At 44.1% G+C, this 15870-nt stretch overlaps 1 protein-coding gene and 1 pseudogene across 1 annotated transcript; one reads left to right on the top strand and one right to left on the bottom strand.

Annotated features, from left to right (window-relative positions):
- Positions 1–4611: 4611 nt before the first annotated feature.
- On the bottom strand, positions 4612–6107 carry LOC143110245 (zinc finger BED domain-containing protein 4-like; annotated as a pseudogene).
- Positions 6108–7915: 1808 nt separating this feature from the next.
- LOC143110246 (cathepsin B-like) lies at positions 7916–10886 on the top strand. The gene is made up of 4 exons (XM_076273135.1): positions 7916–8060; positions 8996–9112; positions 9432–9560; positions 10762–10886. The coding sequence occupies exons 1-4, from the start codon at positions 7916–7918 to the stop codon at positions 10884–10886; spliced, it is 516 nt and encodes a 171-aa protein (XP_076129250.1).
- Positions 10887–15870: the final 4984 nt, after the last annotated feature.

Below are 15870 nucleotides of genomic sequence, written 5' to 3' on the forward strand. Positions count from 1 at the left end.
GTATTTTTTTTTTAATCATGAAGATACTGCAGTGCAGCACTTAAAAATCCATTCTGTGGTGTGTAGAAACCCTATTTCAGAGAGAGGTGGATAAAATCCAAGGTTTTGTAGCCTGAACTTACCTCTGGGGGATCGGCAACAGCATCTATGTACCTTAGCCACAGCTGGTAAGGTGACTGGCTGTTTTCAGTCCTCAGGCTGTGGAGATTCCATGCATCTTGGAAATGTCTGAGGTGACTGGATCAACGGCAGGAAAACCCAGTGGAGCGCAAAGAGGTGGATTTCACTGTCTGGAGCCAGAATCCATGATGCTTCCATTTCATGGAAAAGAGTGTGGAAAAGATTGAGCACTTGTGTGTACACGTCTCTCCAGAGTTGCTCAATTCTGAAAATAAATACATAAAACCAGTTATTCCTACCATCAGTAATCAGAAAATGGCCTATTCAAAGTAAATAGGAGGTGAACAAATCAATCACTGCTGGATTGGTGGGTATTACAATAAAGTGGCCTATTAAACTTACCGTTGGTTATGTACGCTCCTCCCAGTTATATGGGAATTGCGATTGGCCCCTCGGTTTTCCACCATGAAAGCTGCTACCTCCATGTTCTCTCTCCCCTTGTCCGATCTGACACGCGATGGCATACCGTACTGCCGGACAGCTCCAAGGAACACATGCAGGACTGTTGTGGCACGGTTATTGGTGGCTGCTGAGAGAAACACCACCAGGCGGCTAAAGCCATTTATCCCACCGTGGATAACAAATCGCCATCTAAAAGTTAAAGTCAAGTCACGTTTATTTATAAAGCACTTTAAAAGCAACAACAGCTGACTAAAGTGCTGGACAGGCAAGGTAAAACGACTTGATAGACAACAGAAAAGACAACAAAATATGAGCATAACAATGTACACATAGATAAATAAGACAATCATGCTGTATTTAACGCCAGGGCATAAAAAGGCTGAATGAGTTAACAGAACTCATTTTATAATTTTTTTTATGTACTCTTGTGAAAGACTCGACTGAATAATTTGATATTTATTCACCTACCGTATTAATTTGTGATTGCCATCTATGTGCCACATACAGTTGGGCCCAGGAACTGAATATTGCCGCCGACGTAAAGTGCGGTTGGCCAGTGCTCTCATCTCTGTACCCTCCAGGTCCACTCTCTTTAATGATGCTCGTACTCTGTGAACTTCACATAAAACAGAGGAAATCACAGTCAGTGGTTTTCAAAGTGGGGGCCGTGAGGGGGTGCCAGGGGGGCCTCAGCAAGTTGGAAGGAAAAATAAAAGCAACAAATAAATACAATTGAAAATGTTTAAATATACCTTTTACTATGAGGGTTGTCATACAATGCCATTATAATAATGTGTCGCATATCTGAACATTATATTTTCCATGATAATGACTGGGAATAATAGTAGCGTGATAGCTCTCATATAGCAGAGAGCTCCAAATACAATTTTTACACACTGTATGCTCCATCGCAAAGTGTTTGTGGATAAAATAATTATTAGCATTAGCTTAATGTATTTTTACAATACTACATTTTGTAGTATTCTCGATGGGTTTAATAACACATCACAGGGGTCCTTGACCAGAACCTAGTGGTATTTGGGGGGCCTTGTCGTGGAAAAGTTTGGGAACCCCTGACACACGTAACACTATGCTTAAACCAACAAGAACAATACACACACACACAAAATGCATACAACAGTGCAATAGTTAGGGTGGTAATACTGTCGACAAGAGGCAAGTGAACACACTTTGGACCAGATGACCTCTTCCCTGGAGATGAAAGCGCAACATGCGGTATCCACACCCATGGATCCTGTAGATCTCCAAAACCAGAGTATCCAGCTGTGTTTCTGTCATATTGGAGTACCTGGCTGACACATTTTAAAAAATAATGAATTCTTGATTAATGTTCCATTGTTGCACTACTTCTACAGTCCAAATAAAAACGTACAGTATGCCTCCACTGACATTTTCATTTTATGACTAGCTGACAAGTATTGCCAGACAGTGACCTGCCATGCTGCACACACACACACACACAGGCAAATGAAAGTAGGGCATTATATACTACACCGGTTGCATTAGGGTAGCAGCCAGATACTGAAATCCACCCTCTACACTCACACACATCCTAAAACATAAAAAACATGTGCACACACAGCTGACTTGCAGCTCTTTATATTCCTTGCAGTAGGTTTGACACCTACTTATGCACCCGCCAGCACATAGCCGACATTTAAATCTAAATTAATATAGCGAGACATTACGCAATTGTACTAAAAAATACTACAATCACAGTAATAACCATTTATACACATATACGGTGTCTCTATAACTCACCTGAGTCCATTTGCTTTCATTTTTCTATGGATTGTCGACCTGTGAACTCCAAAGAGCTCCGCGATCTCCCTCACCTTAAGCCCATAGGAGAGGTAACCCTCTATTTCCCTCCAGTGGTATATCCACAGAAGGTCTCCCTACCCTATGGCTAGTGCCCATTAGCTGTAAGGCCTCAGAAAACTTTGAACGGACCAGGTTGACATCAAATCGGACAAGTAGGGCTAGATCGCCCACTCTGTCGTCCATTGTCAGTAATCTGTCCGTTGTGTCAGACTCGTTGACACGGTGGTGTTCTACATCATCGGCCAGAGACCTTAGTGCCGCTGCAAACTCTTCCATTGCAAACGCTAACTGGGTAAGACGTAAACACGGAAGTGACGTTGTTCCCGCCTTGAAGAGTGACGGGGAGACTGACAGATTGCAATGCGTTTGGCAGATTGAATGGCCATTTGAATTTTGCAACACAAAAAGCGTGGCCAAAGTGCAATGCAATCACAGGGGGCGCTATTTCTTTTCCATTTGAATAAAATGCCTCAAAACAATTTCAAAAGGTTTTGCCCAAAATAATCCAAAATGTTTTCCAAATTGTTTTGAAAAAGTTTTTCCACATTTTGGCCAAAATAATCCAAAATGTTTTCCAAATTTTTTTGAAAAAGTTTTTCCAAAGTTTTTCCAAATATGTTTTCAAAATGCAATCCTACATTGCACTTTAAATATTAAATTGCAAAACGAATTGACAGTTAAATGATGAAACTGAATATTGACAATTGAAATGCAAAATGAATTGCCATTTGAATTTTGAGACTTAAGTACCATGGCAAAATGGAATGCAATTCAATCCATGTTTATTCTATTTTTTAACCAAAATTATTCAAATTGATTTTTAGGATTGCATTGTCACTTTGCAGATTAAAATACAATTTGATGGATATTATTGCAAATTGCAATATTAAATTGCATAATGAATTGCAGAAAATGCAAATTCATGTGGGAATGGTGGGAACAGACTTTGGTGTGAGGAGTTGGCTCAAAGTTTCGCCTGTTAATTCTGGCTAGCCACAAGTCTCTCCTGCGCTGGCTCAACTCCTCGGTCTCCTTTCCTTCCAATTTTCTATTTTTCGGTATGGAATAAAAATGAATTCCTGGGTGTTTATTACTGTTGCTGCAACAGCCATAAATTGCACAATATACCATTGTGAAAAAATGGTATATAGAAATACTGGATACCGACGCCAAAGATAGTTAAGGCGGAGCCTTTGCTGACGCTATTGTGGTTGTCAGTTGACAGCTGTCAATCTATTGTACCGGTATATCAACAAAATGGCGCCGCGAACATTGATGACGCGAATAGAATGAGCCCAATAGTTGTGATTATATTCATTAAAATAAGTTGCAAATTCTTTACACTTTTTATGCGAGCGGAGTTCTGAAGGAATCATTCGAGGGGGGTTGACAAGCCTATGAATGGTATTAAATAATATTTTTGAGTTGTTCGAATGTTCCGCAATGAGCTGAGAGAAGTACTGCTGTCGGGACATTTTCATTTCTTTATTATATTGACACAGCTGGTTCTTGAAATGAATGAAGTCAGCCTGCAATTTGGTTTTACGCCATTTGCGTTTGGCTTTGCGGCAAGTTCTTTTTAATGCTTTAACCCTCTCAGCATTCCTCCAGGGGGCTTTGCGTTTGCTAGAAGTAGAATTGATTCTCATTGGTGCAATATAGGGTTCGACCGATATGGATTTTTTAGTGCCGATGCCGATACCGATTTTTTTTCATCAGCCTTAGCCGATGACCGATATGGGCTGCCGATTTTCTTAAGCCGATATTTGGAGCCGATACTGCTTTTGCTCCCTCAATTTACATCATAAAAATGACACAATGATGATAACAAATGTTACAAGTCCAAATTTAAAAGGGAACATTTATTGAACTTTAAAAAACAATATTGACAAATAGTAAAAATAGGTAAGGTTGAACAAGTAGATAAACAATATTTAACAAATATAAAAAACATGTGAGGTAGAACAAGTAAAAAAAAGTTCAATGCTGAAAATACTGAAAATAAATATTCAAGCATAATTAAAATTCTGAAAAAAAATATTTAAGCATAAATAAAATAATTACACTATTGCACAGTAGAAACAAGTAAGCAGCATAATAAAGTGCAGGAAAATGTAAACAGCAACACTGAACAACAAACAACCAAAACAGAACTGTGCATAACATGCCCCTTACTGAAAGTTCTTAGTACTCCCAGTTTAGGAGCTGCAGGTTGTAATGGAGGAAACAGAGACGCTCTGCATTTTCTCCCGTCAGCCTATTCCTCTTTTTGTCATAGATCTGGCTGACCTCGCTGAATACCCTCTCACTGGGAACAGAGGAGGGGGGTGGACTGAGACATTTTCTGGCGAGTGGTGCCAGAAGGTGCAAACGGGATGCATTTTGTTTCCACCATGCAAGTGGTTGGCCCGTCTGTCTGTCAGTCAACGGCTCCCGTAGATATTGATCTAGCTGCTGATTGAAAAGCTGCTCCTCCTCATCTTCAGTCTCCACAGAGGTTGGTCCGTGTGCCCCCAGAAGGTTGGCATACATCTTTTCAACCATGTCAGATGGACTAGCATCTTCCTCCTCTTCTTCCTCCACCCTTATCCGTTTTGGATCCGGGCCTTGATCTTCTGAGGAAGCCCTTTTCTGTTTCTTTGCCTCAGACAGAGTGGCATGCTCATCCTTCACCCAGTCTTTTGCATTGCTCAGTGTGCCTGGTGCCAAGGCATGACCCCTGTAACGTGGATCTAGCAGTGTTACGAGGACCAAGCATTTGGTCTCATCTGCTTTTTCAAACCTTGCCTTTAAACTGTCCAGCATGGTGTCACGGAGTGTTTTGATGCCCCTTGCTTTTGCACCCTCAACTTCAAGAAGCATTTTTAGGACGTTAATGCTGGGAATTATGCACGATATGGAGGAGTCTGATCTGCTCATTTCCTGTGTAACCTGTTCAAGCGGGCTCAGTGTGTCAATCAAATTGCCCACAAGAGTCCACTGATCTGCTGTTAAGATTGACACCTTTCCATGTTCCCCTGCATATACTGTAAGTGCCCGTTTCTGTTCCAGCATGCTCTCCAACATGTGAAGAGTGGAGTTCCAGCGTGTTGGCACCGACTGGATTATTCTGTGCTGAGGGAGGTCAAGCTCTTGTTGAATGTCCTTTAAACGCTGTTTGGCCAGTATTGAATGGTTAAAATGGGTAGTAGAAGATTTTAATTTTGCAACAATGTCCATCACTGCTCGCTGGCTGTTGATCCCATCATTTATGACCAGCTGAAGTGTGTGACCACTGCAGCTGAGATCGGGTACTCATGCATGGCTTTGACATTGAGGACAATTTGTTTCCTTTCCCAGTCACTGTCAATGAAATGACAAGTCAGGCTCATTAAGGATTCTGTGTCACCAGACCAACAATCTGTTGTAAATGCCACATAGGGGCCTGCATTTTCTAACGTGACCAGCTGCTTGATTTTGCTTTCTACTTTTGTGTGAACATCTTCAAAGAGGTCAGTGCGATAGTTCTTTTCTGTTTTGAGGGTGTATCTGGGCTCCAGCAATGTCACCAACCTTTTAAAACCAACACCAGAGACAACTGTAAATGGCTGGTTGTCTGTGGCAATCATCTCAACTATGGCAAGATCAACTTTTTTGGACCTGGTGTCAGAATTACCCCATTTCCTTTGGGCATCAAACATCTGCACAAGATTAGGCTGTGTTGAATTTGCTGCAGAGGTAGAAGCTGCTGCCTCCGGCCTCGTGGCTACGGCCGAACAACACCCGTGGGAATATCCATGACCAACCCCACTCTCACTCGTGCTATATTGCTTAAATAGCGCCACCTAGTTAAAAATTAAAAAGCAAAAAATTAGGTGTTTTAATCACAATATCTCTGGCTGACATGGTCAAAACTGCACGAAATGTAAAGTGTAGGATCATTATGACACCCTCCGAAAGCATGCCAAATTTCATGGACTTTCATTCATGGGGGGCCATACAATAAATTAATTTATGTGTACATTTAGTGACCGTACACCAACAGAGTTTTCTGTGAATATCTTGAGAACCGTAGGGCCTAGGATGACCAATTTTTTGCGTATGTTTGCCTCCAGGAGTCATGTTAACCCATTCCATATGCACACATGTGCATAAACAGATACACACGCACACACATACACAGTAATCATACGTATGACACATACTCACACAGTAGACATATGTACGCATGCATGCACATGCACACACACAGGCACATACACAGGCACACACTTAAGCATGCACACACACACACACACACACACATAAACATAAACATAAACATGTACACGCACACATGCACACAATTCAAGAATTTCTCAGAATTATGAACAGGCAAGGTGGGGGTGGGGTTGTATAAAATGTATTTTACATGTGAAATCTATGAATTAATCATGTTTTGGTACTTGTTGTCTAGCAGATACCAGTTCCTTACTGCCTGTAGAATCCAGCCAGGTTTCAGTGAAGAACATACCATTTAGCTTATGAGTAGTAATGAGATTGTGGCCCCAGCTGTGGCGCAACAGGCTGGGGCACCTGCACTGTACGCCGGCGACCCTGCTCTCTCTCCCATTCGCTTCCTGTCACTCTCCACTTTCACTATCATTAAAGGCATAAAAAGGCCAAAAAATATATACTTTAAAAAAAGAGAAGTAATGAGATCATTAACTACAAATGTTTTATTTGAAAGAGATCTATCATTAAAGAGTGCCATCTGAAGGGGGGATGTGGAATTGGAGTTGTACAGTTCAGTAGGCCTAGAGCCAAAATGAAAAGAGGTAGGCTTTGTCATCTCATGGCCATGAGAGACAGAGCATACAGAAGCAGGACCCACAAAGCTTGACATGTGCATATGACTGAATGTATGTCAGAGTGTGCTAAAGGCTATGAACTGAATAAAGTTGATGGTTAACTGTTGAGTTCCTTTTTTGTTTGGATGTACACCATCTGCCCTGTACAAACTGGGATTAGTCCAGAAAATATCAAAGTTTGAGATAAAGTCATGTCCAGCAGCATGGCAAAAGTTCTTGAGCCAATTATGAAGACTGTAAAGTCTGCTAAAGCGTTCAGACTCTCTACAAATGAACGGAATAGGGCCAGACACGATACAACGTTTCCCCAAGCTTTCAATAGTGCAGCATAGATACTCGAGCTCTGCTTGGAGTCTGATGGAATTTCTGTCCATGACGTCATTCGTTCCCACGTGTGTGATGACAATGTTTACAGTCGGATGCCAGTCAAGGAGAGAGGGGATTAGTTTAATTATGTCATTAACTCTACCTCCAGATAGACAATAGGTGATTGCACCCGGTCTTATAATGGAATCACAAACAACGAGAATTTCAGGCTTGCAGCGCACTTTACTATCGTAGTAGGTGGCTGTATTTGGTGGAAGTTGCGTCGGCGCCTGAGGAGTTTGGCGGTGCAGACCCCGGGCCAGACAGACCAGTGTCGGGAGAGTGATGGACATATGGGGCTGTCGGTGCTGCCGAAATGTTACTGTCAGGAGATGAAGTGCAGATTTGGAGACCACCGACAGCAGCTGAGGGCGAACTGGCGCCGAGTGGTGGATGCAGTGTTTCAGCCCGAGGGCCAGACAGACCATTGCCAGGAAGGTGGCCTTCAGGTGAGGCAGCGGCTACTGGTGATTCAGGAGATGAAGGACAGAGTTGGGGCCGTTTGTCGAGAGATGAAGGGAAACCACTGGGATCATAGCTCGGAGACCTGATTCTTTTTGGAAGTACCTTTATGGCCTCCATTACAGGCTTTATTCACTCCTGGCGGAGGCGATGTTGGATGTACTGCTAGAGGAGCAAAAGAGTTGGACAAGTTCAACTCTGGGCCGTCGCCATCCTGACGGGCAGAGATAGGAAAAGGAGGAGAGGAGCGTCGATTTGTGCCTCGGACCACAGTAGACCATGTGGAACAGCCAGGGAGCAGGGCTGGGGTGTCCGTTGTTGAAGGACTGGAGAGTGGACCCTCTAAAGAGGTAAGCCGTGCGCCGAGATCAGATTGCCTCTGGAGTAGAACGGAGATAAGCTGTTCAATCGATCTAAGTTCACCTTTGATTTCAGCGATGATAGATGAGGTGACCATTTTCGCACAAATTGGCGTAAACTTTAGTCCTCATTTAGTCCTTAAGTCCTCATGTACTTTGTAACTTAGCTAGCTCGCTGTCAGGTCTGTGCGACTCTCTCTGTGCGACTCTCTCTCTTCCGTGTTCACACACGATGGATTTGGTTTGTCTGTCTCGGTTTGTCTGGTTTGTCTGTAAAGTGTGTAAAGTATCTATGATGTCTCATCTCTCTCCTGCGCTCTGGTCTCCCAGGTTGTGTGTGTGGTGTGTAAAGTGTATTGTGTGTGTGTGGTGTGTAAAGTACCTGATGTCTGCTCTCCCAGGTTGTGTGTAATGTGGTGTGTAAAGTGTGTAAATTATCCTGCTCTGCTCTCCCAGGTTGTGTGTGTGTTGTGTGTGTAAAGTGTATTGTGTGTGTAAAGTGTGTAAAGTATCTATGATGTCTGATCTCTCTCCTGCTCTCTGCTCTCCCAGGTAAGGACTCGTACGGCGTCCCCTCAGACCAGAGCCAGATCATGATGGAGATCTATAAGAACGGGCCGGTGGAGGCAGCCTTCAGTGTCTATGAGGACTTCCTGCTCTACAAGACAGGTACACGCACGCACGCACGCACGCACGCACGCACGCACATACATACACACACGCGCACATACATACACACACACACACACACGCACATTCATACACACACACACACACGCACACACACACGCACACACATACATACACACACACTGTGTGTGCAGTCAGTAGGTGTCTGCAGTGAAAATGTGACTGAGTGTCTGTGTGTGTGCTTGTCAAGTGTATGTGTGTGTGTGTACTGTCCACTGCCTGGTATGTGTGTGTGTGTGTACTGACCACTGCCTGGTGTGTGTGTGTGTGTGTGTGTGTGTGTGTGTGTGATCGGCAGGTGTGTACCAGCACGTCACTGGGAGCATGTTGGGGGGCCATGCCATCAAGATCCTGGGCTGGGGCCAGGAGAACAGCACCCCCTACTGGTTGGCTGCCAACTCCTGGAACTCTGACTGGGGAGACAAGGGTGAGTGCAGGACTCTGGGTAGGGCCCGAGTACCGGAGGGGGAGTGCAGGACTGGGTAGGGCCTGAGAGGGTGAGTGCAGGACTCTGGGTAAAGCCCGAGCACTGGAGGTTTCTGCCTGTGATGCACAAAGAGGCAAAGGCTGCATGTACAAGCACACAAAGATAGGCCAGGAACATGTATAATTCTAACACTTCATAAGGCAAGGTCAGGAACATGTATAATTCTAACACTTCATAAGGCAAGGTCAGGAACATGTATAATTATAACACCTCATAAGGCAAGGTCAGGAACATGTATAATTATAACACCTCATAAGGCAAGGCCAGGAACATGTATAAATATTTCACCTCATAAGGCAAGGCCAGGAACATGTATAATTCTAACACTTCATAAGGCAAGGCCAGGAACATGGAAAAGTACAAAACACTGTAATTGTCTCCTGAGCCTTTAATCTCTGTCTGGGCAGGGCAATAGACTTCCACGATATTCTAATTTTGTGAGACCTGTATAAATACGACTCATAAGGCAAGACTAGCAGGAACATGTATAATTATAACACCTCATAAGGCAAGACCAGGAACATGTATAAATATTCACCTCATAATGCAAGGCCAGGAACATGTATAAATATTCACCTCATAAGGCAAGACCAGGAACATGTATAATTATAACACCTCATAAGGCAAGACTAGGAACATGTATAAATATTTCACCTCATAATGCAAGGCCAGGAACATGTATAAATATTCACCTCATAAGTCAAGGCTAGGAACATGCAACATGATGTCACCTCCTAGGGCAAGGTTACTGTAAGTCATAGTGTCACTGTGCCCCCTAGTGGCTGAGTGCAGCACGTGTGTCATGTGTAGATGCTCAACTCATGATGTCTTCTGTGTGCTAAGCTTTGTGGATCTGTGCACATCGACAGTCTTGGTGTGTGTGTGTATTTAACTTTTGCTCATTCTTAGACACGTGCAGCTGAGTATGTATGAGTGTATTAGAATTCACACCCACACACACACACCTGTTGGCTATGATGCAGCTGATGGTGTGTGTGAGTGTTGTGTCACAGCTCTGCTCTCCTCCATAACACACACCTGCACACACACACACCTGTTGGCCATGATGCGGCTGATGGTGTGTGTGAGTGTTGTGTCACAGCTCTGCTCTCCTCCATAACACACACCCGTCCCTCCCCAGGCTACTTCAGAATCCTCAGAGAGAAGGACCACTGCGGCATCGAGTCGGAGATTGTGGCACGTAGTGGAAGGACCACTGCCAATGCTAAATCAGTCTCAGCCCCGAGAGGCCGTAGGTTACACTGATTGCCTCCGGTCTACCTCCACTCAACACCTTCTCCTCTCTGGAGGTTAATGAGGCCACAGACTCGCTCTGCTCCACACTGAGCTTGTGTCTAGACGAGCTGTGCCCTCTTACCACAAGGCCAGCTCGATCCAAAAACTCTCATCCATGGCTAAATGATACCCTCCGATCGCAGCGCACCAAACTCAGAGCCGCGGAGAGGAAATGGCACAAATCCAAACTAACTGACGACCTCAAAAACTACCAGACACTCCTGACCTCCTTCTCAGCCAGCATCACTGCTGCTAAGACGGCTTTCTACAATGACAAAATCAACAGCGCTACAGACACTCGAAAACTTTTCTCAACCTTCAAATCGCTACTCAACCCTCAGCTGCCTCCTCCTCCATCCAGCCTTACTGCAGATACCCTCGCCTCATTTTTTACAAACAAAGTGGCGGCAATCAGCAGTCAATTCTCAACATGCCCACTCAACACATCTGACTCAGATACCGCACTCCTACAACCTCTAGGGACTGCTGGATCATCTTTTTCAGCATTCACGCCTCTCTCCGAGAATGAAGTATCTAGACTCCTGACATGCAGCCGTCCTACCACATGCTCGCTGGACCCTATACCTACGAGCCTACTTCAGTCCATCAGCCCGACCATCGCACCAGCTATCACACACGTGATCAATGCCTCGCTAACCTCCGGCACATTTCCAACAGCGTTCAAAATGGCCCGGGTAACACCGTTACTTAAGAAAGCTTCTCTCAACCCTGCTCAAGTCGAGAACTACCGCCCTGTCTCACTCCTGCCTTTCCTATCCAAAGGCATTGAACGAGCAGTCTCCAAACAGGTCTCTGACTTCCTTTCACAGAACAACCTTCTGGATCCAAATCAGTCTGGGTTCAAAAGCGGCCACTCTACCGAAACGGCACTGCTGTCTGTAACAGAAGCCTTAAAAGAAGCCAGGGCGACCGCTCGGTCATCAGTACTCATTCTGCTTGACTTATCGGCTGCCTTTGACACGGTTAATCACCGCATCCTTCTCTCTATACTCGCTAACATGGGAATCTCCGGTTCTGCTCTCTCCTGGTTTGAATCCTACCTCACAGGACGCTCGTTTAACGTATCATGGCTTGGTCAGCTATCTGCACCTCACCATCTCACCACAGGGGTCCCCCAGGGCTCAGTGCTGGGCCCCCTTCTCTTTGCTATCTACACCAGTGTTTTTCAACCTTTTTTGTGCCACGGCACACTTTTGACACTTAAAATGTCCCACGCACACTAACATCCTGTGTGAAGAAAAAATAAAAATACCATAGCCTAAAATTTCAAATAATACACAGATATGGCCTTATTATGGCTTCTATGCCAGACCTGCTCAATAAAACAAGCGCCCTTTGTTTCATTTGTAGGTGACTATATCTAATTTAATTGTTGTTATGAACTGGATATGTGATGATTCTGTAAATACTGGATATGGGGCTCCCATTGTACAATGCCTGCATACAACAAATATTGCAATCATACAATCAATGACAGCATGTGGTTACAAATTCTTTGATGCAACAGTTGCTTTTCTGGACCAGTGAGTGACATTTGGGTAATTTTCTGCGGCACACCTGATGATCTCTCACGGCACACTAGTGTGCCCCGGCACAGTGGTTGAAAAACACTGATCTACACCACCTCCTTGGGACAGATTATCCGTTCGCATGGCTTCTCATACCACTGCTATGCAGACGACACACAGCTCTATCTGTCCTTTCCACCTGATGACCCCTTGGTTTCAGCACGGATCTCGGATTGCCTCTCAGACATAGCTACATGGATGAAGGCACACCACCTCCAGCTGAACCTCTCAAAGACTGAACTGCTGGTCCTCCCAGCTAAACCTACCATACACCACGACATCAACATCAAATTTGACTCTCTGTCTGTTTCACCTACCAGGACTGCAAGAAATCTAGGAGTTGTTCTCGACAACCAACTAAACTTCTCAGATCATGTTGCCTCAGTCGCCCGGTCATGCCGTTTCGCACTCTACAACATACGGAAAATCAGGACTTACTTGACTCAAGATGCTACCCAACTTCTGCTTCAGGCAATAGTCATCTCACGACTCGACTACTGCAACGCCCTCCTGACAGGTCTCCCAGCCTGCGCAGTGAAACCACTTCAGATGATCCAGAACGCGGCGGCGCGCCTGGTCTACAACCAACCCAAAAGGGCACATGTTACCCCGCTACTCATCCAGCTACATTGGCTACCTATGGCGGCCCGCATCAAATTCAAGGCTCTAATGCTTGCCTACAAAGTAGTCTCCGGTTCTGCTCCCACCTACTTGAATGCCCTCTTACAGACATACGCTACCTCCAGACCGCTGCGCTCCTCAGACAAACGACGTCTAGCTCTACCACCAGTACGCTCAGGCCAATCCAAACTTTTCTCATCTGTTGTTTCTCGCTGGTGGAACAAACTGCCAGTTCCTACAAGGGCAGGGACATCCCTCTCCATTTTCAAAAAACTCCTGAAGACCCAGCTCTTTAGAGAACATCTCCTCTCATAGCAACACTTACAACAAGTCTTGCTGATCCTAGCACTCACCAGCCGTCTTAAACTGACACGTAAATGTTAAAAAACAGCACTCACTGATGCACTTATTCTTATTGTACTCTAATGTTTTTTTAAATTGTCCTAAAAATGTTGAGAATTGCTCTAAAACTTAAACTGTTTACCATGTTGTTAGTCGCTTTGGCTAAAAATGCGTCAGCCAAATGTAATGTAATGTAATGTAATGTAGAACAGCAAGGGGCGTTGTTAGGCACGACGTGCTAGCGGAGTAAATTCAGTGTAACTCGAGTTGCTTATTGCTTTTCCAAAACTGTTTCTATAAATACCTGGCAAAGTTTCATAAAGTAAAGGCACAGTAATACAACGAGAAATGTAACGATTTATCCATTGATAATAATTCTTCCAGCAAGAAAGATATTTCCTCTGAATGGTTGCCAAGCAACGTTGAGACACAGCTACTTCAACTTTTGTATCAACTTATGGTAGCGCAGTAATATAGAACAAAATGCGGTCAAGGTGTATGTTTATGCTGCATTTTACAACGGCTTTGAACGCGATTCAGCCAGTCACAATCAATAAGGACCGGAACAATCAGTTTTAGAAAATGACTTCTACTCATAATGTTAGTCAAAAACCCTTCACCAAGTGCAACAGGTGAGTTGACAGGTTCAGGAAAGAGTTTCTGTAGCTGTCGCTCTCCTTCCAAACCCAGTGCGGACACTACTGTATAGAAGACTTCTCCACTGAATAGACGTAGCTGTCGCTCTCCTTCCAAACCCAGTGCAGACACTGTGAACACATCTCCAGTCAATAGAAGTTGTTCAGCTGAGAGGATGTCTTTCATGCCCCAGCCACACGGTTTGCAGAGAAAGGAAACTCGAGACCAGAGCTGAAACAGAAACAGTGCAGCCAACATGATTTCCTGGATTGTGGTGGTGAGGGTGCTTCTGAGTGTGTGTGTGGGGGGGTAGCCTGTCTGTGGGTATGGGCTTTGCACGATTGGGTGTCTCTAAAGTACTTTTGCCGTTGTAAATAGGCAGTTACATCACAGTTGTTGTATCATAGTACATCACTACTGCCAGGCTGTTAGTTAGTATAGGTCAACATAGTTTTCTCTGACCCTCTCTAAGTCTCTAGTTTGTATAGGTCAACATAGTTTTCTCTGACCTCCTCTAAGTCTCTAGTTAGTATAGGTCAACATAGTTTTCTCTGACCCCCTCTAAGTCTCTAGTTAGTATAGGTCAACATAGTTTTCTCTGACCCCCTCTAAGTCTCTAGTTAGTAGAGGTCAACATAGTTTTCTCTGACCCCCTCTAAGTCTCTAGTTAGTAGAGGTCAACATAGTTTTCTCTGACCTCCTCTAAGTCTCTCTAAAGAGCACCTGCTACCTACCAAGAGATACATGTAATGAGCTATAAATGTAATGAGCTATAAAAGTAATGGAGATATAAATGTAATGAGATATAAATGTAATGATATATAAATGTAATGAGATATAATAACTCCTCATGTTATCTTTTCATCTCTACAGGGAGCAAACACGCAAATACAACTTTCCATCTGCACTCCCAGTCTGCTAAAGAATGATAACTCTGCTTTACTCTTGACCATGCACGTGTGCAGTTATGGTGCGTTCATGCACGTGTGCAGTTATGGTGTGTTCATGCACGTGTGTAGCTATGGTGCGTTCATGCATGTGTGCAGTTATAGTTATGGAGCGTTCATGCACGTGTGCAGTTATGGTGTGTTCATGCATGTGTGCAGTTATGGTGCGTTCATGCACGTGTGCAGTTATGGTGTGTTCATGCACGTGTGCAGTTATGGTGCGTTCATGCATGTGTGCAGTTATAGTTATGGAGCGTTCATGCACATGTATAGTTATGGTGCGTTTATGCACGTGTGCAGTTATGGTGCGTTCATGCACGTGTGCAGTTATGGAGCGTTCATGCACGTGTGTAGTTATAGTTATGGAGCGTTCATGCACGTGTGTAGTTATAGTGCGTTCATGCACGTGTGCAGTTAGAGTATAACTCTGTGTGCGATTGATTGCTTGCTGCTGCTTACAGATTTCAATAAGATAAGGCAGGAATATACATGTGTTAACTGCACAGCATCTACCATAGGCCTATGACAGAAACCAATGCGTCACATATCAGAATGTTCTGCTTGAACTTTTTCAGTGAATGTGAATGATTTATCTAAGGCACACAATAAAGCCCTTCTAACCAACAGAAGAGAAGTGCATTGCCAGATTTCTAGATGCAAAACCATTGTATTCCTGCACACATGTGGATTGAGTAACACATGGAGTTCAGCAGTGTAGTATATTCTAGGTTCAATTATTTCCTCAGAAGTGTGATGCACATTCCTACTCCAACTAATTTAGCAGATTATAGTCTAGCCTAAATACACACTGTTACCATG

This window comes from Alosa pseudoharengus, unplaced genomic scaffold (assembly GCF_046254945.1).
Source record: "Alosa pseudoharengus isolate Yale_2024_CS ecotype anadromous, Long Island Sound unplaced genomic scaffold, YU_APseudo_1.1 YU_APseudo_1.1_scf_7, whole genome shotgun sequence".
Taxonomy (NCBI): Eukaryota; Metazoa; Chordata; class Actinopteri; order Clupeiformes; family Clupeidae; genus Alosa; species Alosa pseudoharengus.

Coding starts and splice junctions, on each gene's coding strand:
- LOC143110246 (XM_076273135.1), top strand. CDS start 7,916: ATGGGGCTGTCGGTGCTGCCGAAATGTTACTGTCAGGAGATGAAGTGC. Junction 8,061..8,995: donor GACAGACCATTGCCAGGAAG/GTGGCCTTCAGG, acceptor CTGCTCTCCCAG/GTAAGGACTCGTACGGCGTC. Junction 9,561..10,761: donor CTCTGACTGGGGAGACAAGG/GTGAGTGCAGGA, acceptor GTCCCTCCCCAG/GCTACTTCAGAATCCTCAGA.